The following is a 27,677-nucleotide window of genomic DNA, read 5'->3' as shown; positions in this document are numbered from 1 at the left end:
AACTCTTTAGAGGGTCCAGAGTTTCAGTACATGGACGCATTAGTCCCACCCAACTTTTGGCTTATACTCTGAAAACCTGAGTTTAGTCAGGGCCAAGGGTTCAGGCAATAGACTCTCTCAAAATCCAATTCTCTTGTTAGAATGACTCGAGAATCCTGTTTCCTCCTTGCATACCTGACCCAAATATAGGGTGGTCATCATGGCCTTATATAAATTTTCTACATTAAAATTTGTGAATTGTTTGATTTGTGATGTGTTAGCCATATTACATGTGGGGTCCACTTTTCTAATATTCCAAGCCATTCATCGACAAGGCCACAATGTAGATGGACCATGCCCAGAAGATCTCGACCATTGAGAGTTTGAGACTCATCTCTTTATTTGTAAGTCACTAGCAGTACAAATGAATGGTGTGGATCAATGAACAAGTGGCATCCAATCCCACCAATCAGAACCGCAATCACGATCGACTGATCCTAGCCCTTCATTTACACCCTTTTATATCAAATGCACTTGTAAAAGTATTTAGAATGAGTTAATAGGGATTAGGAGTTGGATTATTTAATGATAAGTACCTTCTTTCCATATTAAACCTATTCATTTTGGGAGCTTGGCGTGTTTCTCGAAGCGGGACTACATAAAATCTAGCCGTCCGATCTAACCCTCCGGATATCTCGTCCGTCGATTTGGCTCTAGCCATCTAAATAGACTTTTTAGAGAAGAACATCTCTCATTTCCACTGCCAGAAGAAGAAGAAGAAGAAGAAGAAGAAAAACCCTAATCTTTTCAGGTTCTCTCTTTCTCTCTCATACATTTTCTCGTTTTTGAAACCCTAATCTTCTCTCAAACCCTAAATTTGTCATTCTATATCAGTAATCTTTCGTTTCTTTTGTCTCATTTCCTCATAAATAAATAAATCTGACATTTTCCCCTTCATTTAAGTGGATTTTGAAAGGTTCTGTTGAAATTTCGATTTCTTTTATACTGTTTCTGACATATGGTAATTCATTTAATAGCTAGGGTTAGCTCAATCAGTCTGTAATTTGAGATTGTTGCGTTTTTGGGTGAAACCTAGGGTTTGGTAGAGAAAATTTAGGGTTTGATGGAAAATGGTGTGGGGAGCATTGATAAAATTGGTTTGAGTGAGATGAAGGGAGAGAAAGATGAGAATTTGCAGTTGGAATTAGGAGATGAGAGTTTAAATGACGATTTTAGAGAAATGAAGGGAGCAAAAGATGAGAACTTGCAGTTGAAATTAGGAGATGATGGTTTTCATGGTGATTTTAGGGAAATGAAGGGAGAAAAAGATGAGAATTTGCAGTTGAAATTTGAAGATGAGGGTGGTGGTGGTGATTTTAGAGAAATGAAGGGAGAGATGGATGGGAATTTGGAGTTGAATTTAGGAGATGAGGGTTTTAATGGTGGGTTTCACGAGCGGAAGGATTCTGAAGCGGACGAGGTTTTCGAGGAGGCTATAGAGGAGCCTGAAGAGATTCATACGGAGCAAGAACACAATTTCGATGGTGTTGTTGTTGATGGAGATGGAGAGGTGGAGAAACATGGAGGGGAAGGGAATGGGAATCCTAACGAGGGTTATGAGATTGAGAAATTTGAAGGAGTGGAGGGAAACAAGGACGCTAATGAGGGCTATGAGATTGAGAAATTTGAAGAAGCAATGGACCTCTTGGTGGAAGAATGGATTCGAGAGGACGAAATGAAAGATGTTGGAGAGGAAGGAGTTGTTTTGGAAGATTTGGAAATTGGGGATGATGTTAGGGTTGCAAATGTTGTAGAGGAGGGTGTTACGACACTGACTAAATTAAATGGCATGGTAGGTGACCGTGTAATTGGAATAGGGGAGGGACATGTTGAGGAAGTTTTTGATGTTATTGTTGACGGCGAGATGAGAATTTCTTTAGACAATGAAGAAGGAACATATGGGGTTCAAGCTCGTGTTCTTGAATACTCTGAAAGTGAGGATTTTGATGATGTGAATTCAAATGGGATCCATTCTGTTGTTCGTGAAAAAACCGAAAATGGGGATTTTGGTAAAGTTAATTCAGATGGGATTGGCTTGGAGGGAAATGCTGAGGAAATTTCTGATGTTATTGTTGTAGGTGGCATGAGAACTTCTGTGGAGAGTGAAGTAACATTTGAGATGCAAGCTGGTATTCATGAAAACTCTCAAAATATGGATTTCGATAATGGGAATTCAAATGGGGTCCATGTTGTTGTTCATGAAAAATATGAAAATGGGGATTTTGGTAATGTGAACTCAGATGGGATTGGCTCATGTCCTGGAAATAACTTGAATAAAGAGATTTCCGATCAAGACATGTATCAACTAATGCATGATGCTATGGTTGATATGGATACTTCTACTATTGAAGAGATAGATGCCGTGCAAGACGACACTCCACAACCTATAGAAGTTCTTTCCGAAATAATTGGGGATACAGATACTAATTCTGAAGCAGGTGAATCAGGGGCTCTGGATTGGCTGGATTCCGAGGTTCAGTGCTCTGGCAATACGCAAGAAGGTTCTGAAAATTCTGAGGTTATAGATGTAACCGATGAGGGAAGAGGTGGAGAGCCTCAAAAACAAGATGAGGGAGAGAAATCGAGCTTTGTTGAGAAATCGGATATAAAAAAGTCGCATGAAAACGAATTTGTTTCCCTAGAAGAGTATGATGAATCTACTTCAACTGATGAAGATGTCAGTGTGCCGAGTATTCAGCCTCCACCACTTGTTAGTTCATCTGGTGGACAACCCATGAATCCTCCTCCTCCTACTCGTCCTGCTGGTCTCGGATCTTTTGTGCCACCATTGGGACCCACCCCTCGTGCTTTGCCATCATCCCGGGTGAACGGAACCTTACAACAGCGGCAACCTCAGCCCGTGGAAGACTCTACAAATAGAGAGACAGAGGAGTATGATGAGACCCGAGAAAAGCTTCAAATGATCCGAGTGAAATTCTTGCGGCTTGCTTATAGACTTGGCCAGACTCCCCACAATGTTGTTGTAGCCCAAGTTTTGTACCGGCTCGGACTAGCGGAACAGCTACGAGGGAGCCGAAACACAAGCCGTGCCGGTGCCTTTAGCTTTGACCTAGCAAGTGCCGTGGCCGGGCAACTCGAGGCCGCTGGGCAGGATGCCCTTGATTTCTCTTGTACAATCATGGTTCTTGGAAAGACGGGTGTTGGTAAAAGTGCAACCATCAATTCAATTTTTGACGAGGTTAAGTTCAACACAAATGCATTTCAGTTGGGAACTCAGAAAGTTCAGGATATAGTGGGGACAGTTCAAGGCATCAAGGTTCGCGTGATTGATACTCCTGGTCTTCTATGTTCATCTATGGACCAACGGCGTAATGAAAAGATCCTCCACTCTGTTAAACGTTTCATCAAGCGGGCCCCTCCCGATATTGTTTTATATCTCGATCGGTTGGATATGCAAAGCAGAGATTACGGTGATGGTCCATTGTTACACACCATCACCAATATATTTGGACCTTCCATTTGGTTTAATGCTATTGTTGTTCTAACCCATGCAGCATCTGCTCCACCCGATGGCCCAAATGGTACTCCACTGAGTTACGAGATGTTTGTGACTCAGCGTTCTCATGTAGTTCAGCAAGCAATTCGGCAAGCAGCTGGGGATATGCGACTTATGAATCCTGTCTCTTTAGTAGAAAATCACTCGGCGTGTAGGACAAACAGGGCTGGGCAGAGAGTCTTGCCAAATGGTCAGGTTTGGAAGCCACATTTGTTATTATTGTCATTTGCATCAAAGATTTTGGCCGAAGCTAACACGCTTTTAAAGTTGCAAGAAGGCTCACCTGGGAAGCCTTTTGGGGTTCGTTCTAGGTCACCCCCGTTACCTTTTCTTTTGTCTTCCCTCCTTCAATCAAGACCCCAGCTAAAACTGCCAGAGGAGCAGTTTGGTGATGAGGACAATATGGATGAGGACTTGGATGATGCATCAGATGAGGAGTCGGAGTACGATGAGCTCCCACCATTTATGCGTCTGACAAAGACCCAACTCGCAAAGTTGAGTAAAGAACAGAATAATTCATATTTTGATGAGCTAGAGTATAGAGAGAAGCTTTTTATGAAAAAGCAATTGAAGGAGGAGAGAAGGCGTCGGAAACTTCTGAAGAAAATGGCAGCATCCGCTAAGGATTTGCCAACTGAGTACAGTGAGAACTTAGACGAAGAAAATGGTGGTCCGGCATCTGTGCCCGTTCCTATGCCAGATTTGGCCTTGCCTAGTTCTTTTGATTCTGACAATCCTACTCACCGCTACCGTTTCCTAGATTCCTCCAACCAGTGGCTTGTGAGGCCTGTTCTAGAAAGTCATGGTTGGGATCATGACGTTGGTTATGAGGGTCTAAACATTGAAAGATTATTTGTGGTTGAAGACAAGATACCTGTATCAATTTCTGGTCAGGTTACAAAAGACAAAAAAGAGTCCAATCTCCAGATGGAATTAGCCAGTTCTATAAAGCATGGCGAAAGGAAAGCAACCTCATTAGGTTTTGATATGCAAACCGTTGGAAAGGACGTGGCATATACTCTACGCAGTGAAACAAGATTTAGTAATTTCACTCACAATAAGACAGCGGCCGGTCTTTCTGTTACTATTCTTGGTGATGCCTTGATGGCCGGAGTAAAACTTGAAGATAAATTGATGGTTAACAAACGGTTTAGGTTAGTTTTGACTGGTGGTGCCATGACGGGTCGTGGTGATGTGGCTTATGGAGGTAATTTGGAGGCTACCTTGAGAGATAAGGACTACCCTATAGGTAGGACACTTTCTACAATTGGGCTCTCCATCATGGATTGGCATGGCGATCTTGCAATTGGCTGCAATTTACAGTCTCAGTTCCCTGTTGGTCGGAGCACAAACATGATTGCTCGTGCGAATTTGAACAATAGGGGGGGTGGACAAGTCAGTATCAGCTTGAATAGTTCAGAACAAATTCAGATAGCTTTGATTGCCCTTATACCTGTATTCAGAAATATCATCAAGAATAGGTTATTTGGTTCTTCGCAATCTACTCATTAGGGTGGAACAGTGTGATGCGGGCAGTAGCTTTGAGGTATTAGAACATAGCCTTAAAAATAGCCTTAAAAATAGCCATTTCTATATGCCTTTGGTTGGTATCAACTGTGAGTGAAACTAAGCTGCTGTTTGTATTTATTTACATTGCAAGAATCCCTGGTCACTTATATACGCTAGTTCTTTAAATGGCATTTTTCATTTGGTGATTTTCATCCTAGAATGGCAATGGCTTAGCTAAGGATTCATGACACCTTTGTATTCAGTTGGTGCCTTAAGGCAAGTATGCAAATTGATTTTTTATCTAGAAATTAGAAATGTTAGTTCTTATCTTCTTCTGAAATTTCTTATGATTTCAAGGCCTTTTACACCCAGCTATACGTGTTTTCTAATATTGGAGAACATATATGAGTTCAAGTCCTTTGCAGCATTCTTTTCAGGTTTCAGCATGGGATTGGGTAGCCATCCATACTGAAGAACCTTCATTATTACCCTAATAAAATTAATGGTTTGTAGTCTCTAACAAGGGATTTGCTAGCGTCCATCGCAGAAGGCATGTCACGGATGGTCTGTTGCATCTGACAGCAGCCACAGAGGCGCACTTTTCAGCAGAGTTTGTCTTCATTCATGAGGTGGCTGCTGTCAGATGCAACAGACCATCCGCGAAATGCCTTCTGTGATGGACGCTAGCAAATCCCCTCTAACAACTATTTATCACGGGTTTGAGCCTCTAGCTCAATTGGTTAAGGCTTTGTTCTTCAACTATGGGATTGGAGGTTCAATCCCAGCTTACCTACCCAAAAAAAAACTATTTGTCACATGTAAATGCAGAAAACTGAAGGAACTTCTTTGGACTTTGCATGAAAACACATTGTAAATCTCTCTCTCTCTCTCTCTCTCTCTCTCTCTCTCTCTCTCGTGTGATTATTCTGTTTCCAGCATAACAATTTTCTCAATACTCGATTTGTTCAGGCCCAAACCTCCTCCTTAAAGTACAATTTCATAGATCTTGCAACTTTTATTCCATGCATGTATTTTTTCCTGTCAAGACACATGGGATTGATACTATTGTCTTATATTCTGACTAATTGTAATGGTTCACTGGTTATTACAAATCTTCTGTCTGAACTCACTACCTTCTTCCTGCTATATGTTTTGATTTTCAGCCTCATACCAGCCTTTTGGTTATAGATAGATTTGCATAGAGAAACTCAATCCTTTAGGCCCATTTGGTTGCTTTCCATCTAGGATTCCCTCTTGGGATTTTCTGGCATGTGGAAGTTTGAGACAAAGTTCAACATCCAACTGAAATCCCCTACTTGATCTTGACTCAATGGATTTGATTGATGTACTAACATTGGAGAGGACTTTGGGGGATTTTTGGTTGTGTTTTATCCTAAGCTTCACTAGTCACGGTCTGATCATTAGGTTTGGGCTTATCTTGTCACTATTGGAGTGAAGTCAAGAAAGGTGTTAGAGGACACATTATAGAAACCTCTACAGATAGGAGGGCAAGGATCATCTTATGAAGATGATTTTTGGGCACGGCATATATAAGTTGGGACACACCAGGGAAAAAATATGAACTGGTAGAAGTACAAGTGGGTCTCACACTCTCACTTGTTCAAAGATCCAACTCACTCATCTGTGAGGTCTTACTATGGATGATCAAGACATATCAGACGATCCTGACCCTCCAACTTGTGGCTGTGAATAAGAGAATTGGTGGGCTTAGAATGGTTGAATGAAAGTGGATTTTGATGCATGCTAGCAAACGAATGGTTTGGATCATTGAAAAAGTGGGCCTCTCCTGTTCAATGATCTAGACCAGTTATCTATTAGGTCTCACTATGGATGAGCCATGCATCAAAATTAACTTGTATGGAATGATCCTAACCCTCCAAGATGTCACCAAGAATCGGGCATTTGGCAGGATTAGAATCATCTGATGGGAGAGTGGGTTTTAATCCCTGCCTAATCTATGAATGGTTTGGATCATTGAAATAGTGGGGGCCAAGGTTTTTTTTTTTTTTTTTTTCTTTTGTAGTACTGTAATTCACTCGGAAGGTAAAAGTAAAACAATAGCAGAATACAGGGTATTGGATTTTTTTTTTTTTCTTTTTTTTGGAGCTGTGGTGGGGACCCTCCCATCATTTGGATGTACAAAATGGACCCTCCTATCATTTGGTTTTTTAAAGCTCTTAAGTTTGATGGATCTAGCTTGGGTAATCCCGGCCCGGCTGGGATAGGAGGCGTTCTTAGAAACAAGCTTGGGGAGGTTATTTGGGCCTATGAGGGCCCCATAGGAGTGGTAGATGCTACGGCAGTAGAGGTGCGTGCAATCCATCAAGGGTTGAGGTTGGTGGAACGTGATCGGCTAAAGAATGTGGTAGTTGAAAGAGATTCACTCAACGTTATTCCTTGGCTTAATGGATCTTAGAAACCGTCTTAGAGATTTGATAGTTTGTTCGATGAAATGTTTGGATAGCTGAAAACCTCACTTGTTGTGTTCAAGCATGTGCGTCCTCGGCAAATTCGGTAGCGGACGTCTCGCTAGAGATGGAGTTCCAAAAGAATTGCTGACTCTCTTTCATTCTCTTCGCCCTTTGTCCTTTGATCTCCTATAATCTTGTTAGTACTAGCTCTTTATTTTGGTATCTTTCTTTCCCTTGTATTGACCACCTGCCGTATCCCCCTTATTTTTTTCAATAAAACTGGTTGCCATTTAAAACAACAGTAGAATACATAGAGAGATGATATTTTCACCCCCTGCATTATACGCACGCTCCCCTTATAACGTGGTCTGACGTGAAAAGTGGGCAACTTTAACGCTTTTTGACGTCAAATCACGTTATAAGGGGAGTGTGCGCATAATTTGGGGAGGGGTTAACGTTTTTCGACGTCAAATCACTTTATAAGGCATCCCACATTCAAATGTAGAAACTCCTTCCATTGAATGGTTAGGATTGTCCAATCCGAAAGATTCTGGACCTATCGAGATGGGGGAAAGTCCTCCCATTGAACGGTTAGGATTGCCCAATAGGAAAGGTCTTGTCACCTATTGAGATGGGAGTGTCCCTCTCCATGGAAGTGAAAGCAATAAAAAATAGTGAGATCAATGGACATCATATGAACGATCAAGATCACCACATCTGACGGCGAAGATCGATGGACAGACAGCCAAAGGGCTGCAATTACCAATTTTCTGAATGGCTCCAGACTTTGAATACAATAATGTTTTGTAATGTATTTTAGTCCCACATCGGAAGTTTAAGAAACAGGGAGATAGGCTCAGTCCTATAAAATGAGGGTGTTCGTTCTCTTAAGATATGATCCTTCAGGCAGTTAACGGGATATGATGAGTGGTCAAAACTCGCTGTAATTCAATGTGCGAGAGGGGTGTCCAGCCCAAGCCTGGTTACGACAATATGGGCACTCCAATCTCACCAATCTGATCCCTATTATAATGTTTTCTCCTGCAAGGAAAATTTTTTAGTGGGTGTGGTAATATCAATAGTTGTGGGTGATATATATTTAAACCCATTCCCCTTTCCCAGGCCACTCCCCTCATTAGTTGTTTTTACCCTAATGAGCCGTGGTCATTAGTGGTTTAACCCTAATGAGAGGGCTTGTCTGCTGGATGGGGGGGGAATGTGGGTTGTTGGCATTAAAACTCACTTTGTATTCATCCATTGTAATTTTACAATGGATGAAATTTGGGTTTTGCTTAGAAAAGTAATTTTACAATGGATGAAATTAACACATGTTTGGAGGGGAGCCAGGAATTTGGCCCAAGGGGGGCAGAGAATGGTTGTTATAGCATGTTGGGGCCCATACTTTTCCAAAATGCACAATGGGGCCACACGATAGGATGATCCAAACTGTTCATTTGTCGGGCAGTATTGCATAAATCATCTCCATAAGATGATCCTAAGCCTCTCATAAATAGATGTTTCTGTAGTGGCCAAGATCAGAGGATTAGGATCATACCATGGAGATGATTTACGTATTTACATTGTGGCCCACCAAATGAACCATTTGGATTGTCCTAATACTTTTTGAAAAATACTAGAGTTCAACGGCCACTAAACATATAAAATCTCATAATCTAATGGGAAAATTATATGCTCTCCAAGGTAAATGTTCTCTTCAAGGGACCTGATATTCCGGTAGTGCTCTCCACTCCCCAGCTCCTCCATCTCATCGAAGAGGACCGAAATGAAGTTAAATATGCTCGTATATAAGTGTGCTTCCTTCTGGCCAAAGAGGGTCCTTGGGTTATTGTTTTATTTTCTCTTATGTATGTGGGAGCCTATTCCCCTTTTGCTAGCTATCGAGCCCCCTTAATCTCTGTACATTTTCATTATTCTTAATGATATCTGGTCGGGGTCTTGCCTAATCCCAGCTTACTCATCAAAAAATAATAATAATAAAATGATACCCACATAAGTGAGGGTAAAAAAGTCAAGCTAATAAAAAAAATATCCGATTTCAGGCCCTGGCTTATGAACCAACACGCCCTTGAGTAGAAATGACACCAACACTCCCTTATTTTTATAAAGCCACTCCTCACTTATGAACCATTTTCCTGGTGATTTGTTAGGTTTATTTAAGATTAAAAGATAAATTTCATCACTAAAACAAGGTAGTGAGGATATCATTTCACCTCAATCACTAATTGGGATTGCTTTTTTCCATTTCAAGTACAAACAATGCATTCTTTGATGCACCTCTGTCTAATTATATTCTATAAGTTTTTTTTATTACGTGCTCTGAACTAGCAAGAGCAAGTGTAAAAACACCACAGAAAGGCTAAGACATAATCACAATTAAGCCATAAAAAGTTAAATTAACCATATAAGTAAGGATATTTAGTTAAACCAACATGTACGTAGGGATATTAAGAACAACAACAATGTATCATTAAAATTCTTACAAGGACACATCCATCTTACTCTCAATGGTACTTGAAGTTGCAACCCTCGGCGGCTTCCTAACTTTGGTTAATTGTTCAAATGCATAGGCAATTTCTATTAGCTTTGCTTCAGAGCCTTTTAATCCTGCAAACATGATCGCATAGGGCACGCCGTCCGGATCATAACCAGCGGGCACCACAATTGCAGGGTAACCTCCAATCGCCAACATGGGATATGCAAAGAATTCCGGAGCCAACATGGCATCCAAGTTGTGGTCATTCATAAACTTTTCAAAACCCTCTTCACAAAGCTTTGTTAGCTTCTCTACAGTGTTTGTGTATTCGCTATTTGGTAGTGATGTTTGCTCAGACATTAAGAAAAATTCCTGACCATACTCATCCAATTTCTCCTACAAAAAAGAAAAGAAAAAAGAGTATGATGAGTAAGATTAGATAGAAAACAGAATTCCTGCATCAGATGGGTTGTAAGGAATTTATAGAAATGAATCTGAAAGTAGATAATTGTAACTATGCATGAGCAAAAATTTCAAAATGAAAATAACATTGAAACTTCCATGGATGACAACTGAATGGTAGCAGGTCATTTGCTGAGAATCAAATTAGGCAGAGAATAGATTCATCATCTCTTGAACAGAGAGATATCAACGTATGAATTGTTGAAATTAGCCACCAATGCAAGGCTATATCAACATATAAAATGACCTTAGCCACCAATGCGAGGATAGTCAGCATTAGATTCTAAATGTGTTGCTGTTATGAAAAAATGGGAGTGCCGATAACAGCTCATATAAATTCAGAATATGTTAGGGAAAGGTGAACAATACCTAAAACTGGAAATTTAAAAATAATACACTTACTTTTAAAAATAATCATATTGAAACCCAGAGTTACATGTTTACTCGTATTGATCAATTTGGAATAGTTAAAAATAATCATATTGAAATTGAAATCAAGATGTGAATCCTGTTCAACACTCACTCATCTTCTGAATGCAGGAACATCAATGACGAGTGTTGATAGTTTTAGAATAGCGAAATGGCATACAATATTAGGGCCCTTCTAGTTTTGGTACATTTGCATAGTGAGGTCATGGTCTGAACCCATACCTTATCTAAAACCTTGTCAAGAGAATGATATTTATAGTAATTATAATGAAAAGAATGATAAAAAAGAAGAAGAGTAACATGCATCACTAGCTGCCTATCAATGATTATCGGTGGCATGTAACATGTATCACTGGCTGCCTACATTTTACAAAGGGCAGCCAGTGCACGAGGCTCCCGCCATTGCGTTGTCTGGGGAGGGCTAGATGTAAGCAGCCTTACCCCTTCTTTGCAGAGAGGCTGTTTCCGTGACTCGAACCCGTGACCACTAGCTGCCTACATTTTAAACAAGGAAAATGATATGGGACATATGGTGCTCCAATTTCTTTGGGAAATAGCCAGTCACAGACTAGAAATTTCACAGCTGTTAATTTGGTGGGCAACCACGAGAACATAGTCACCACAAGTCCACACCTCCTCTGTTTGATAAGTTAATTGAGGTAAAGCTCTTTAATAAAGTTGGCTTTGATAAAAGGGAACAACTCCTCATATATAATTTACTTACTTGATCTCTATAATTTGGGTCCTCATTAAAAGCAATTGCAGCTGTTAATGACCTGATTAATGATTCCAGCAAGTTGGATAAGTAAACATTGAGGTCTCGCTTGAACTCGTACTTGAGAGCCAATTGCTCCCCGCTTTCTTCAGGATTCATCACAGTTTCTATATTGGATATTGCAAGATCATTGATAAGCACTGCTCCATTTTGACTGCATCATCATCATAAAACAATACATTCAACTTCAACATAAGCAGGGCCTAAATTATTAAATATACTGCTTTAGCAGGGATCAAGCGTCAGACTCTAGCAGTTAGAATCGATATAGTAACTCAGAAAGGTGAGACATGGCTTCAACGCCAATCTACATGCCAAAAAAGAACATAATGACAACCAATACACTTAAATGGGAAACCCATAACTTATCATTGAAACATTTTTGAGCCGTAATTCCTAGGGAACAATGGCATGTCATTAAATGGTGGAGTTCCTAAACATAAATACTGCTTAAATAAATAGAGAAAGGTTGTGTATAGGTAATAATAAATGGTCTCACCTCATAACATTGAAATGGTCTTCAAATGTCCGCACAATTTCAGGATCTGTATACTCTACTTTGAAATAATGCCATAGGTTCCCAAGCCTTTTGTTATTGAGTCCATCGTGTTTTAGGCACTGCTTGAATCCACCACTAGGGATATATTGGATGTTTTCTTTGGTTATCTCGTCCCTAGGGTCGTAACCCACAATCTCGTCTAGCAGGTACACAGCATCGGATACTGTTCTGCCAATGGGACTGTTGAAGAATTTATTAATTCATCAAGTTACTAAGCAAGGCTCCAATATTGATATTTTTAGATTTCTTCAATGAAAAAATATAATTAGTAATCATAAGTATTTAGAACAAATTAGAAGAGTAGTGTACAAAGACCGCAATACATAAAAAAGAATGGCAATATTAACTTTGACCAACAACTACTATTTGAAGCATCTCCACATATTGCTGAATCTGAGAAAAATGGTTGGTCAAATTATAATGAAACAATGCATGTGAATTCTGTTGGATTGGAATTTTATGATTTAAATCAAAGGATAAAAAGCATTTTATCATTCAAGAAAAAAAAAGGTTGAGCATTTTCATCTATCATGGAGTTTCATCTAAAATATAGATCACCATAAAATTTTATGGGGTCGTTCCTCGATTTTGCCTCGAGTCGAAGTGATTGGCCACGGTGAATATTTCAAACTGTTATGATGGCTGTTTGAAGGTGTTATGAGGTCTCAGAGATAGAAGATATCAACTATTGGTGATTCCAAAACCACTTCCACGATGTCCGTGACTCCGGCTTATGCTCCTATGGATGGAAACTTTGGTGATCATATAGATGTCCGAGTCACAAAGTTGATGGTTCAAATTACCTTGAATGCCCCAATATGTGAAAATGTACAGTGGTGGTAGAGGGAAGCTCAGATACCTGACTGGTTGAGTGAAGCAACAAAAGAAAGATGATGAACCACTTATAGATAAGTGGGAATGAGAGAATTGATGGTGATGTCGGGGCCGACAAGTTCCTTGCAGCCACATACTAGTAGAGGATATACGTTCATAAAGATTGAAAAGAAGATTTAGGTTTAGGCAGCATAGACTTATTCTCAAAGGAATAATATTCATCATCCACAGCTTTGAAAGGGCCAAGATAAATATTCTTAGGGAGCGTAACTTTCAACCCATGAACTCTCTTCTCCTCCTTGCTCCTTCTCTCTTATTCCCATTTTTATTGATTTGTTCACATGGTTAAATCAGAACTCTCTTTTCCCAACACTTTTATTCTATGAATAATATTGGTTGCATTTTTATGCAATGAAGTAAAAAATGTGGCAATTTGCAAAGATAAAGATTTGCACAAAGTTTTCACATAAATTGTGATTTTTCTTTTTCCAAAATCTCAATAAACTCTGCATGGAATTTCCAACAAAAAATCTACATTGGAATTTGCAAAATAGCTTTTGTATCATAGATTGAACTTAAAAGCATAAAAAAATTAAGGAAAGCACGGTTTACTATATTCACCATATGAAAGAAGAAATAAATGAAGCTTACCCCACAGTATCCTGCCTAAGAGAGCCAGAAAACGTTCCGGCCCTGCTAGTGAGACCCACCGTTGGCTTGATCCCCACTACTCCACTGATACTGCATGGTTGGACAATGCTACCACTTGTTTCCGTTCCAAGAGAAACCGTGACAAGGTTCGCGGCAACACTGACGGCAGATCCTGTGCTCGAACCACCTGGTTCCGTTGATCGCACATAGGGGTTCTGATTCAATCAAATTTCAAAGATGAAAGGATAAACCACATATTGACACATAACTCATTAGGCAACAACTAGAAGAAAACCCATGCAATGCATGTGTGTGTGTGTGTGTGTGTGTGTGTGAGAGAGAGAGAGAGAGAGAGAGAGAGAGAGAGAGAGAGAGAGAGAGTTTTCCTTAAGAATATGAAGAGAACGGCATAATATTTGAGAGTTTTCATATCGTGTCTTTACGTCCATTATGTACAGTTTCAACTGGATTTTTGTAGACTGTTGGATTTAAATCCAATAGCTATATAATATTTATCATTTAATAATAGATTGAAGAAAAAAGATAAAACATAGAATAATAGGTTTTAGGTGTAGGATGCAGCCTGCCTAGACTTGACGGTATTGGGTAGAGCTGGCAGAGAGTACCATTCCCTCTCCTCTTTGTTTTAGTAAAACACTTCTTCCCTTTCACCTTCCCTCCTCGCTCACTATTATGCAAACCTTTGTCTTCCTCGTTCGCTCGACTGGAGTGGGACCACCACTCGAGTTCTTCAGTGTCGACGCTCCGACTGCTCAGCCAGGATCTTCTTGAATGCATGAATACATCTCCATACCCCAATTGCCATTGTTAATATTCTTACCAATGCTCCTACGTAGGTTCCTGCCCGAACGCCTAGTGACATGCACTGTCCCGCATGTCTGATAATTTAGCACATACCAGATTCCCCATGTAATTCATATAAATATGTATACATAATACATGCACCAAATTTCGCATGAAATTCATATAAATATAATTATGTAACGCATACTAATATATTATACCAATGTAGCACTTACGAGATTGGTTTATGCATCTTGGTCGTTTCAGTTCCAGTGTCAGTGGGGGATGGAAATGGAAGCATTTCGGTTGTTTGGTGTCGGCATCGGTGGAAATTTAAATCATGATTGTTATATAAAACAGAGCACTGTTTATTAGAATGCGTAAATTTGTAGCGCAGTCCTTTAGGGCCAAATGTCTCACAAGATGAGAGTAAGTTCCCAAACATTGAGGTTACCATTTTGATCCTAGCTTACTGACAACCAAAAAATAAAATTAGAAAATGAAGACAAACTAATTTACACAAACAAGAATAGTGTTAGAAAGTTTGCGGTTTTCAAATTCTTCAACTGCCCAATAAGGCGGGGACCATAAATCAACATTAGTCAAGAAATGATATAAATACTTGAATGACAAACAAAATTAAGAACTCACACTCACTGTACCACCTCTCGCACTCCATCCATCTGGCATTTTTCCACTACTGGACCGAAAATTGCACCATTCGGTAAGGCCGGCTTTCCCCAAGATGACCGCACCCGCCTTTCTCAACTTGTCAACAACTCCGGCGTCTCGAGGGACAACTGAATTAAGGAGCGCAAGGGACCCAGCTGCTGTGTTGAGTTTGTCTTTAGTGGCAATGTTGTCCTTAAGCATCACTGGAATTCCATGCATTCCACTCAAGCAGCCACCTGGGAGATTTCGTTCTCTATCAGCTTGATCAGCTTGGCTTAGAGCATCTGGGTTCACTTCAATGACTGCACTAAGGGTAGGATTTAGCTCTTCAATGGCATTTATATAGTGCTGCACTAGTTGTCTTGACGTGAGATTGTTTTCCTTGAATGCTAATTGAATCTCCTCGACAGTCGCCTCTTCGATCTTGAGCCCATTGTAGAAATTAAAAGCCAAATTGGTAGATTATGTTAGAAATGAGAATGAATATAAATTTAATGGCAATAAAGGAATTGATGCAGGACAATACCTAAACGAGGGAAAATCCTACACTCCTAATGGAATAATGGGTTCTAGGAAAGTTTAGGGCTAACTTCTTAAGAGGCTAAAGACACCTACTGGTTAACTAGGGTTGATTTAAGGCAGAATTAATTGGTGGACAACAGCAATATTGAGGCTTAAATTTACATTAAATAATGAGAAAGAACACAATTAGCATGAAATAAACCTTAAACAAATTAATCGACAGTTAAAGGGTCCTTCGGGTAACTAGTTAAGGGCAAAATTAGGCTAAAACGGGGTTTTAAAAGTGCGACCAAGTAGAATAATTAAAACAGTACCAAAACCTATGAATTAAACCTTATTTTGATGAGAAATCAGCAATAATCCAATGGAAAAACAGTAATAAATTTCTGCAGCAACAAAACAGAGTCAAATCGGTCTAATTTAGGCCAAAAGGGTATTCTGGTAATTTGGACAGATCTGGAAATTCTGGGTGAACCGCTGTGGGTTGAAACATAATAGGTTTAAATGATAAAAGAAATTAGATTTTCAGGTTTAGGGGGCTGGTACGTTTGCCGATTACGCTTTCAATCTCCAAAAGCAAGTTTTGGGGCTTGAAAGGTGTGAAAATTTGATTGGCCTCGAAAGGGGTTGTAAAACTATAAGTTTTGATTGATGTAGTCCCAAAATAAGTCCTTCAAAGTTTCAAGATGAGATCTTAAACGATGTAGGAGATATTTGGATTTTGGGTTTTTGTATTTTAGGGTTCAAGAACACACAAAAAAATTGAAGAACTAATGACTTACTTGTTTATGGCTGATTTGAGAGGAGAATAGAAGTGAGAAGATGAGAGGGGATTGAGAAGACTGGCTCCAAGCTACCAAGAAGAGAGAAGAGAAGAAGTTCCAAGCTTCAATAGCTTCTTTTGCAAAAAAAAAAAACTTTAATTCTTTATTCAATAGTCAAAAGTCTTTTACATTGCTTTCATAAGATATATTTATAAGAAAAGAAACCCTAAAAACTAACTTAATACCCAAGCAACTAATCATAACCGTCCATCTAAAATAACGTAAATAAAACCTTGACTAAAACTTACCTAAAATAGTAAATCTCGTAATAGACCCTTACCCTATTCTAAAACTGCCTATAACTTAGCCAAATCAAGTCCAAATCGCATAATCTTGGGCTCTTTAGATAGGTAATCGAAAAATCTTTCTAAAAATAACAAAATCAGCCCAAAAGAACAAGATTTGATGCCCTAAAAAAATACTGCAAATAAAATGACGAAACTAATAAAAAAATCAACTAAAAGAAAAACGTCAACATAGAGTGGACGCATGTAGCACAACACATGTGGTATATGTAGCATATGTGAACGTCCATCTCTCCTGAAAAAGCAGTCACTCTCCTTCCCATAAGTCTGGATGGGAAGGAGACCAGATGGAGACTGGAGAAATCCGGTGAATTAAATTGATCGTACCGCTCTCATAAGTCTGGATGTAGACTGGAGAAGAAACAATATTTTTTACACTTTCACTAAACATCATGACAAGAACTGCCGCGCTATCATTGATGGTGGGAGTTGTATGAATGTAGTTTCTCCCAGTGGAGTTAGTCGCATGGGACTCAAGCCTAAGCCACATCCAAATCCCTATAAGGCTGCTTGGGTCGACCAGTCAACCATTCCGGTTACCCAGAGATGTCGTGTGCCCCTTCAATTCTTATCATACATCGACACCATCTGGTGTGATGTGGTTGAGATGAATGTTGCTCACGTTTTACTTGGACGACCGTGGTTGTATGACAGATATGTCGTGCATTACGGGAAATCCAACACGTATTCATTTGAGCACAAGGGCAAGAAAATTACGTTACAACCATGCCCGCCGCAGCCGTTCAAGGTGACTGAGAAGAAGGATGTTGCTCCCATTAGCAAGTCCAAGAAACCCTTGAGTATTCTTAGTCAAAAGGATTTTGAAAGGGAGTGTGGAGAGTCTGAAAGGATTTACGCTCTTGTGGCAAAAGAGGATTATGTCCTTCAGAATGAGGCTGTTATGGAAATTCCTCTTGAGATGAAACCGTTAATGGGAGAATATGAGGAGTTATTTCCTGAGCAACTACCAGATGAACTACCACCTATGCGAGACATTCAACATGTCATCGATCTAGTTCCTGGATCCTCATTACCGAACTTGCCCCATTATCGCATGAACCCCAAAGAACATGCCGAATTAAAGAGGCAAGTAGATGAACTCTTGAGCAAAGGCTTGATTCGAGAAAGCCTGAGTCCATGTGCAGTACCCACATTACTTACGCCAAACAAGGATGGAAGTTGGCGCATGTGCATCGATAGTCGAGCTATTAACAAGATCACTGTCAAGTATCGATTTCCAATTCCCAGGCTTGATGATATGCTTGACATGATTGCTGGCTCGGCCATCTTTTCAAAGATAGATCTAAAAAGCGGTATTACCAAATTAGAGTTCGAATTGGTGATGAGTGGAAGACTGCCTTTAAGACAAAGGATGGCTCACATGAATGGTTGGTTATGCCTTTTGGCTTAACAAATGCACCAAGCACATTCATGAGAATAATGACACAGGTGCTTAGACCCTTTATTGGCAAGTTTTTGGTTGTTTACTTTGATGATATCTTAGTTTATAGCAAAACCAAAATTGCCCACTTGTCACACCTTCGCCAAGTGTTTGAGACACTCAAGAAAGAGAAATTGTACGCGAACCTCAAGAAATGCACGTTTTTCAGCAATCAGGTTATATTTCTTGGGTTTGTTGTCTCGGTTGAGGGTGTAGAAGTTGATCCTAAAAAGGTTAGAGCAATCATTGAGTGGCCAGAACCCACTAATATTCATGAGGTTCGAAGCTTCTATGGATTGGCAACATTCTATAGAAGGTTCATTAAAGGGTTCAGTTTCATTATGGCTCCCGTGACGGATTGTATAAAAAAAAGGGGAGTTCAAGTGGACCAAAAGTGCCACGAAGGCATTTCACGAAATCAAGAGACTCATAACTGAGGCTCCCGTATTGCGTTTACCTGATTTTTCTAAGGTATTTGAGGTCGCATGTGATGCATATGGAGTCGGACTTGGTGGTGTACTTAGTCAGGAAGGGCACCCAGTTGCCTATTTTAGCGAAAAACTTAATGAGGCTAGGCAAAAGTATACCACATACGAGAAAGAATTCTATGCAGTAGTCCAGGCATTACGCCATTGGAGACACTACCTAATACCTCAAGAATTTGTGTTATACTCTGACCATCAAGCTCTCAGATACCTTAATTCTCAGAAGAAGTTGAAACCAATGCATGCGAGGTGGGTAGAGTATCTGCAAGAGTACACTTTTGTCCTTAAACACCGTCCTGGTGTTGAGAATACAACAGCAGATGCCCTCAATCGTGTCACGCTTTCTATGTCTCTTAAGACCTTTGAGAAGGTCAATGCCTCATGTGAATTTCATGCGTGGAGTCATGTTAGATGTTTGTTAAATTCCATGAGTATAGAAGTCATTGGGTTTGAGAAGATCAAGGATGAGTAAATCACTTGCCCAGACTTGGGAAGTGTTTATAGTGCCTCGAATGAGGAGAATCCCGAGTTGAGATCTGATTATTTCTTACGGGATGGCTATTTGTTCAAAGGTACTAAGTTGTGTCTGCCACGTATATCCTTAAGAGATTTTATGGTTTGGGAATTACATGCTGGAGGAACTGCAGGACACTTCGGTCGAGATAAGACCATATCATTGGTTGAAGATAGGTTCTATTGGCCTGGATTAAAGAGAGATGTTGCTAGGATTGTTAGCCATTGTCGAACTTGTCAGACAGCCAAGATGCATAAATAGAACACGGGATTGTATACTCCATTGCCAGTACCATATGCCCCATGGGAGGATGTGAGTATGGATTTTGTTTTAGGCCTTCCGAGAACTCAAAGGAGACATGATTCGATATTTGCAGTGGTAGATAGGTTCTCGAAAATGGCCCATTTTATTCCATGTTCTAAAACTTCTGATGCTTCTGCTATTGCTCGGATATTCTTTTCTGAGGTTGTGAAACACCATGGTCTCCCAAAGGCAATTGTGTCTGATCGTGATGTTAAGTTCACCAGTCGCTTCTGGAGAACCCTGTGGAAAATGTTGGGAACTGAATTGAAGTTTTCTAGTGCATACCACCCACAAACAGATGGTCAGACAGAGGTCATTAATAGAAGTTTAGGAAATCTCCTTAGATGTCTAGTTGGTGACCACATTTCTAGTTGGGATCGAGTCCTTCCTCAGGCTGAATTTGCTTATAACAGTTCTGTGAACCGTAGTACATGTCTTTCTCCTTTTCAGATCATCACAGGCTATTCTCCTAGGAAACCAGTTGACCTTATTCCTATTGTAGCTAGTGAGAGTTCTAGAGTTTCTAAGTCTGCCGAGTCCTTTGCGCAGCATATTCGAGACTTACATGCAGAAATAAGAAGAAAGATTATAATTAGCAATGAAACATATAAATCTTATGCAGATGTACATCGAAGGTTGCAGGAATTCCAAGAAGGTGACATGGTAATGGTAAGGATTAGGCCAGAACGCTATGGTAAGCGCATAGTTAGCAAACTACATGCTCGTGGCGTGGGACCTTTTAAAATAATTAAAAAGATTAGTGCTAATGCTTATGTTTTGGATCTTCCATCTGACATGGGAATTAGTAGTACATTCAATGTTGAAGACCTTGCACCATACCATGAACCCTTTTCTGCCGTTGAAAATTCCAAATATGTTTCATCACCGCCCATCCCAGTGCAACCCTCTTCTACCCCACCATTACCCAGATTTGACAGAAGAAAAGCGGTAATAGAAGACATATTGGATGAGAAGATTGTCTCCACTCAAACCGGTGGAATTAGAAAGTTCCTAGTTCGATGGCGAGGACGACCACAGAGCGATGATTCTTGGATTACAGTCGACGAGCTTCAAGAGCTTAATCCTGGATTGTGGGAACAGTGCAAGCAGCTTCATTCACCGGAGGTGAATCTTTCCAAGCCGGGGAGAAATGATGGGGACATCGACCATGGGAAGGGATTCAAGGTCTACAGGCGTCGAAAAAGCCAAAGGATATCCGCGATCCGTACTTTTGACGATGGAGATGATTGTGATCGTTGATGATGATGGAGATGATCTTGATATTAGCGTGGACCATGGCATATGCTATCTATGCTAGCTATTTCCATGAGTGAGCCACGTTACCACCATGAGTGGGACGTTTTTTTTATTGCTTTATTTCATTAGTTGGACGTTATTTTATTACTATTATTAGATGGTAATTGATTATGTCAGAGTTGTAATAGAATAGGAAACAAATTACTTAGTGCTTAAGTAATTATCTAAAGCCGTGTGGGCCCCACTTAGAATTGGGGAACATTCACGCGTGAACTCTCTATATGTAGTCTTTGACGCTACTTTTCTAGGGGAAATAAAAAATTATCGCATATTGCATATTGTCGTGGAACTCTTCTCTCTCTCTCTCTCTCTCTCTCTCTCTCTCTCTCTCTCTCTCTCTCTCTCTGTAGGTGGCTTGGAGCCAACCCTTCTCGCCTCCCCTCCTCTCCTTCTTCTCTTCTCATCTCTCAGATATGTTGCATCACAGGTAAGATCAAAACCCAAAGTGCGTGTGCCTTCTTTGTCCAACAAATTGGAAACCCTAGATTCAATTTAATTTCTTTGTTCGTAAGATCTCAACTGGAAACTTGAAGAACCCTAGTTGGAATCAAATTTTCAGCCCAATACTGAAGATCCATTGCTTTAAACTCTCCAAAATCCCTAATTAATAGCCCCTTGATTCCAGCCTTTGCATAACAGCATCAAACAATTTTGGCCGTTAATCTGAACTATTTTTTTTTCTAATATTTTGAAATTGCTGAAATTCCCTCTTTGCCATGAATCATTGAATGATACTAGTTTCATATCTATAGAGGTTTAATTCATTGGATTACATCGTTCTTTGTTATTTTAATTGATCTTGCATAATAGACTATAGTTTTGGGTTAATTTTGCTATTATTTGTTATCTCTAGGACTTATTACTTGTTGATTTTCATTTGCATAGATTTATCTATTTCATATTAAAATATGATCTCTCTAACTCATGACTGCCTGTATAAGTCTTACTGCTGCCCGTAGAAATTAGAGAGTCAAATCAGCCCATACTTAGTTAATTTCTGTGTTATTTTGTTTCCTACATAAGCCTAAAAGTTTCCTAAACCCATTATCCCATTTGGAGTGTAGGGTTTTCCCTATTCTAGGTATTGTCCTGCATCAGGAGTGCTGAAAGAAAATTCTATGGTCTTCATATGGTTTTCCCTGATGAGGAGATCTACGGATTGATAGGAGATGTGTAGATTAGTTATGGAACAAATGCAGCACAAAATCTACATTAAAATGTTGTAGGCAATGAAGACCAATGATCGCAGTATGTGGTTTCCGTACCTTAAATGGTCCTTAATAATTACACCTCACGTAGGAACAAAAATTATTAGAACTATCATTTATCTAATCTCCTTACAGAAAAGGTTAAATTATCTGGATATATAGGCATACCGTTATGCTTTTAACAGAAGTGTCTTGGGCTTCTCCACTCATCTTCAAGGAAAACTGCAATTAACATGAAATTGTCTGTTTAATGACCACAATATATAATAATGTGATGGTATTCAATACGTGTAATTAATTTTTCCTATTAAACTATGTGAAAGTTAAAATGCATTAAACCTCTCAGATAAAAGCACTCTCACGACAAATGGTTCTTTTAAATGGCGATTTCTAAACACCAATCAGGTTTCACATGAGCCATGTTTTTTTCTTGATAGATGCTCTCAGGATTCTAAAACCTGTTTATGTAGAGAGAGTTCCAGTGGCTTCATGTCTTACCCTTAATTGGCAATTAGCGGTCTGAATTGCAGCTTTCCAAAACTCCCTTTGGTTACAACTTACAAAAATACAACGGATCTTTGTATAAATCGATCAGATAAGATCGTTTGGGAAAAATGAATGCGGTAAGCAAATCCAAGATTAAGAAAATGATTTAATTCTGATAGAATTTTTTTAATCAAAATATGGATGCGACTTATAGACACTTTCCCTCCTACTTCGCTATGTTAGCTGCATGCCCATTCCCTCTCAAGTTTTCTCTTGCTTAAAGAGTTATCCATTGTAGCTCTTTTGTTACAATGTTTATTCCCACTTTTGATTTAAAATTCATGTAGTAAAGTAAAGTTTTTTTTTTCCTGAATGGCAGGGTAGAGTTATTAGACCAGGTATCTCTAAATCTTCCTATGGAAATATGTTTATTTATTCATTTTTTTAATGGAGGGGTAGAGTTATTAGACCCGATATCTGTAAATCTCACTATGGAAAGATGTTTAGAAGACATGTCAACATATACACCTTTTCTCAAAGGTTTGAATTGACTAGGATATCATAAGCTTTTACTCACCAACAGATTTTCCTCTCCTGATAACTAGTAAAATGGACCATGAAGTTTTTCATGCTCATGCTGATTTTCTCACAAGACAACCAATATAAAGTGTGCTAGATTTTACTTTCACGAGGCTTTTTATGCTCATGTGGGTTCCTTCTCATGACAACATATACAATGTGTTTTAGAAGTTAGCGAGTTAGATGTCAGTAAGTCCCATCAAGCCAAGATACATGAAAAATGCATACATTACACCCCTTATCAAAGGGTTATTTTTCAGTCAATGCTATATCTCATGATTAATTGTCAATTCATGTAGTTAATTTAAAATTAACCTCCAAAGACTGGTATTTGTTAAGAAGAATCATGGCCAACCATAAGATAAAAATTTCATCTCCATAAACTAGTTTTACGATGAGGGATCATGGCTGCGTCTTTTTTCTCCCACTTGGCTAGGAAGACCAAAAGCTATGACATGTCATAAGATCTCACTCCTAGTCTGGACTTTTTATGACTACTTTCATGTCACTAGATTTCCCTCCCACTTTTGAAGTTTCCTTTGTGAGTACCAGAAAGAAACTTGTGTTAGACATATCCAAGTTCATTAGACCAACGTCTCGAATTTTTTTTATTAATTGTTCAATTCACACTACAGGTAATGTATCTCGATTCGGTCATGTACCTTGGTTCATGTGTTTATGCAGTAAAAGTGTAAAACAACCCTGTTCCCTGGTAGGGGTTCTGCCAAACCCCACTCTACCCATCAAAAAAAAAAAAAAAACCTTGTTCCGACAAAGAAATAACATCTCATCTAAAGAGGTAAGCAAGTCTTCAGGTGGACTAACATCAATGAGAATTCTGATCAAATCTGATCAGAATATCCTTTCATCTCAAGCTTATCTTCTTGAAAATAGAACTAATAATCATTTGTACCTTACATGTACAGTGCATCTCAACATATTCTTTCTACATCCTGCCAATGTTTTGTGGAACTACTTACAGTGGTCCAGCAAATGGGATAGATAGAATTTCATTCATAACAATACATATATCAAATGTGGTACCACTTTTGCATAATGAATAGTACCCTCCATCATATCAAAAGACAGTTGGTATTGGAATTTCTCCAAAATAGAGGATGTTTCTCCATGCCCTTTGTCATACCGTGTATCATATCATGGCTGACATACTTCTATTATTCTAGAAATTTAACACTCACATCATTAAATCACATGAGTATACAAGTCCTTGTCATGGATCAAAAACTCTATTCAAGTGTCAAGCGACTCAAGCATCACCCTAGTGTTTTGTCGTGTGCAAATTACACAGGTAAGTTTATTTTTGAAACCTCTATCATGTAAATTACAACTAGTTTTCATGTTCCCCCACACTATAGATTAATTTTGTAAGCATCTACTTCGATATCATAATTATGTATGACTATAGATGGCTTTATTTGTTATTTTTTTGAACAATTGAAATTTTGATTAAAAAAAAAAGTAGCACACCAAAGCGAAGCCGTGAAGATCCAAGGAGCAGAACAAGGAAAAAATAAAAACAAGAAAAAAAACTACAACCAAGGCAATAAATGCCAAGTCAACAAACAAACAAACACAAGACACCATCGAACATATTGATCTACACTGTCCCAAATCCCATGATGTTACGAGTAGACCTGTCACCCAAGCACACTAAACTTGGCTTTATTTCATGAAATGCACCAAAATAATTTCTCCTAGAGCATGCATGAACAAACTACCCTGATTTTAAAATCCACTCGTCACGAAGAGTGTAAACATGTGGAGACTGTGAGAACAATTCCAACCATTTCGCTCTGCTCATCTGTTACAGCCACAATCATATTTATAGCACAATTGTTCGACTTTCAAGCTCGCTTCGAACAATCCCGCTTGATGTGGTCATATTCCTTGCAACAATGACATTGCACATCATTTTCTCTGACCTAGATCTTGATCAATCTTTCTCTGATCCCGTGTTAGACAACCTTTCTCTTTGAGGTCCACCATGAACAACTAGTCCATGAGCTTGACTTCCATCAAGAATAGGTTTCTCCCGCATCCCATTAGATAAGAGAGACGCCTTCAGCTCCTTTAACTCCACTATGTCATTATCATACAATAGAGTCGTTGCTATGTTGTCATATGAATCCATAAGCGAGGTAAGAAGCATACGGGCAATGTCTTCTTCTTTCAACTTTTCTTCCAAGTGTGTAGCTAATCCACAAGCCCATTGAACATAACCATGTGTTCGATTCCATCATTAAATATAGTATGCCTGGTCCGAATCAGGCATATTTGTGTTTTACTTCCCGTAACTCTTCCTCAGCCAGGCTTGGCCAGAAGATTCTCACATTCTTACATCTTCAACTTGTACAATTGTCACTTCATATACAATCGGTTGGCCCAAGTTTTTTGACATGTAAAGGTTTTCCAACTTCTCCCATAACTAAGGTACTGATTCTTCTTCCATAACGTTTAATGTAATGTTATCTAATAGACATAGTAGAATCATGTTGATTGCCTTCGACTCAATGTCTTCTCACTCGGCATCCGTCATTTTTTTCGGATTCTCATCCTTTTCCTTCAACGTCTTAGCCAGGCCATGTTGAACAAAGATGTCCTTCAACCTCATCTGACATAGGGTGAAACTACCCTTTTCGTCAAACCTATCTTAGATCACCCTCTCTGAGGAGCTCCACTTCAAACAAGAATGTCTCAAACAATCTTTCTACTCTCGACGATCGCTCTAATCGCGATCCAACCACGACACTCATGATCGCTCCAACCACGGCCTTACGACCGTCACTCCAACCCATGGTTTTAAATTTTGACCGAAATCCAAATTTTTGGATTTTGGTGAGGACCGAAACGAAAAGGTACCGAAACCGAAATTCCCGAAACTTACCAAATTTCGTTTGAAATTTCGGGATTTTCGTCGAAATTTATAATAAAATAATAATTTTTTATTCCGTTAAAGAATTTCAAATGAAATTACAGAAATTTCACCCAAAATTTTGGTAATTTCGATCAAAATTTCGTCCCAAAAATCCGGCGTTTCGTGCGCCAATACCAAATTTAGCCCGAAATTTTGGGATTTCGGCTGAAATTTCGGTTTCGGATAAGTCCGAAATTTTAGCGGAAACCGAAATTTAAAACCATGCTCCAACCACAACTCTAATACCGCTTGTTGAGAAATCCATCGGGGAAATCCTTTCCTGATCCAACCATGCACAAACACACGGAAAAGTATAAATAAAGGCAAACCACAAGATGAACACCAAGGTTTTGCATGGTTTGGCCAAAATACCTACGTCTACAGGTGAGAACACGATCTTCCACTATGAGAAAGCAAAAAATTAAAAGGAATACAATGGATTAACCTAAAACCCACAAACACACAACTCTTTCCTTTGCTTTTGTAACCCAAGAACCTCTTTCTCTTTCTCTCTTTTTTCTCTTATTCATGCCCTTCAGGTAGAGCCTTTTACCGTACGTGATATAAGTTTCATATCTTAGATTTTTCCAAAACTTAGAAACTCTCTGTTAGGGTTCTGTAGTTTTAGAGAGAAGAATTGCAGAAAGTTAGAGCTAGAAGAAGAAGAAAAAGAGGAAGAAAAGGAATATTTTCATTCAGCTTCCTCTCCTCTGAGAGCAGGCCCTTTTAAAGGGGTTTTACAACAGTTTGTTATAACTAACATATTCCCTCCTCATTACCTCAATACTATAACTAATTTGTAAAGTAATCTAATCATTATTCCTTATTCATCTTGCTAATTCAGAAATTAGCATAATCAGACATCCACAATGGTTTACGCTTCACTCTGTTTTCCCTCTTCAGTATTCCTCCCTTCAGTATCAGAACCTTGCATCTGATCGGTCATCATCTGTTGATCTACAGTGTTAACACTCTCTTTTTTGTTTTGCCTTCCAACCCACAATCCTATTTATTTTAGGAAACTGTATTGGTGAGAAACAAAGCAACTTTCCCAACATAAATCCAGTCTTCCAATTCTCTCTCATATGAAAAGAGAAAAAAAAAACCCATAAGCTGAATATTTTGGTCTCTAGCATGTGGGTTTTTTAATACCTAAAACCTGGAGGTAGAAGGGAAAAAAAAGAGTGAAGTGATGTACCTAGTATTCCCAATTTCTATTTGTATTTTGGGAGGAGTTTGCTTATCTCTCTGTTCCTGTAGACAAGAAAACCAGGCAATGGGAAAATGAGGAACATGAAAAATAATAATGCAAGACAAAATTGGGAAACAATAGATGATTAAAAAAAAAAATCATGGAGAGAAAAACCTTAAAAAGTTTAAGCAGAAATTAGGAATTGCAGAGATGGGGGAAACAACATTGTGAATATGAAATGAGAGGTGGAAGATGGGAACTGTCATTTTCAGTAAAACCCATCGTCTTTGTCATTTATCAAAATACTGCTTTACAGAACCAGCAACGGTCAAGATTGCAACCCGTGCCATTTCTTTTCTGTTTATCTTCTTTGTAGTTACTAGTAAAAA

At 39.1% G+C, this 27,677-nt stretch overlaps 2 protein-coding genes and 1 non-coding gene across 5 annotated transcripts; 2 read left to right on the top strand and 1 right to left on the bottom strand.

Annotated features, from left to right (window-relative positions):
• The first annotated feature begins 756 nt into the window (after positions 1-756).
• On the top strand, positions 757-5,277 carry LOC143864151 (translocase of chloroplast 101, chloroplastic-like). Its single transcript, XM_077375008.1, has 2 exons — positions 757-790; positions 1,017-5,277. Exon 2 carries the CDS (start codon positions 1,103-1,105, stop codon positions 5,066-5,068), a length of 3,966 nt encoding a protein of 1,321 aa, XP_077231123.1. The 5' UTR covers positions 757-790; positions 1,017-1,102; the 3' UTR covers positions 5,069-5,277.
• A 3,135-nt stretch (positions 5,278-8,412) lies between these two features.
• On the top strand, positions 8,413-8,521 carry LOC143864486 (small nucleolar RNA Z279/snoR105/snoR108). The gene has a single exon (XR_013241163.1). It is a non-coding gene; the product is annotated as a small nucleolar RNA Z279/snoR105/snoR108 (small nucleolar RNA).
• Positions 8,522-9,891: 1,370 nt separating this feature from the next.
• LOC143864133 (putative amidase At4g34880) lies at positions 9,892-27,580 on the bottom strand. 3 transcript variants are annotated; one of them, XM_077374953.1, is made up of 8 exons: positions 27,463-27,580; positions 27,295-27,350; positions 22,265-22,318; positions 15,163-15,600; positions 13,702-13,916; positions 12,157-12,396; positions 11,607-11,811; positions 9,892-10,387 (listed from the first exon to the last, which is right to left on the bottom strand). In XM_077374953.1, exons 3-8 carry the CDS (start codon positions 22,304-22,306, stop codon positions 9,995-9,997), a joined length of 1,533 nt encoding a protein of 510 aa, XP_077231068.1. In that variant the 5' UTR covers positions 22,307-22,318; positions 27,295-27,350; positions 27,463-27,580; the 3' UTR covers positions 9,892-9,994. The 3 variants fall into 3 exon arrangements, with proteins under 3 accessions (XP_077231068.1, XP_077231067.1, XP_077231070.1); XM_077374952.1 differs by having other exon boundaries at positions 15,157-15,600; positions 27,463-27,575; XM_077374955.1 differs by lacking the exon at positions 22,265-22,318 and having other exon boundaries at positions 15,157-15,600; positions 27,463-27,572.
• Positions 27,581-27,677: the final 97 nt, after the last annotated feature.

The sequence above is a fragment of the Tasmannia lanceolata genome, unplaced genomic scaffold, assembly GCF_043159265.1.
Source record: "Tasmannia lanceolata isolate RefF3 unplaced genomic scaffold, GAP_Taslan_0.1 ptg000048l, whole genome shotgun sequence".
In the NCBI taxonomy this organism is placed as follows: Eukaryota; Viridiplantae; Streptophyta; class Magnoliopsida; order Canellales; family Winteraceae; genus Tasmannia; species Tasmannia lanceolata.
This window is presented reverse-complemented; position numbering and strand designations above follow the sequence as displayed.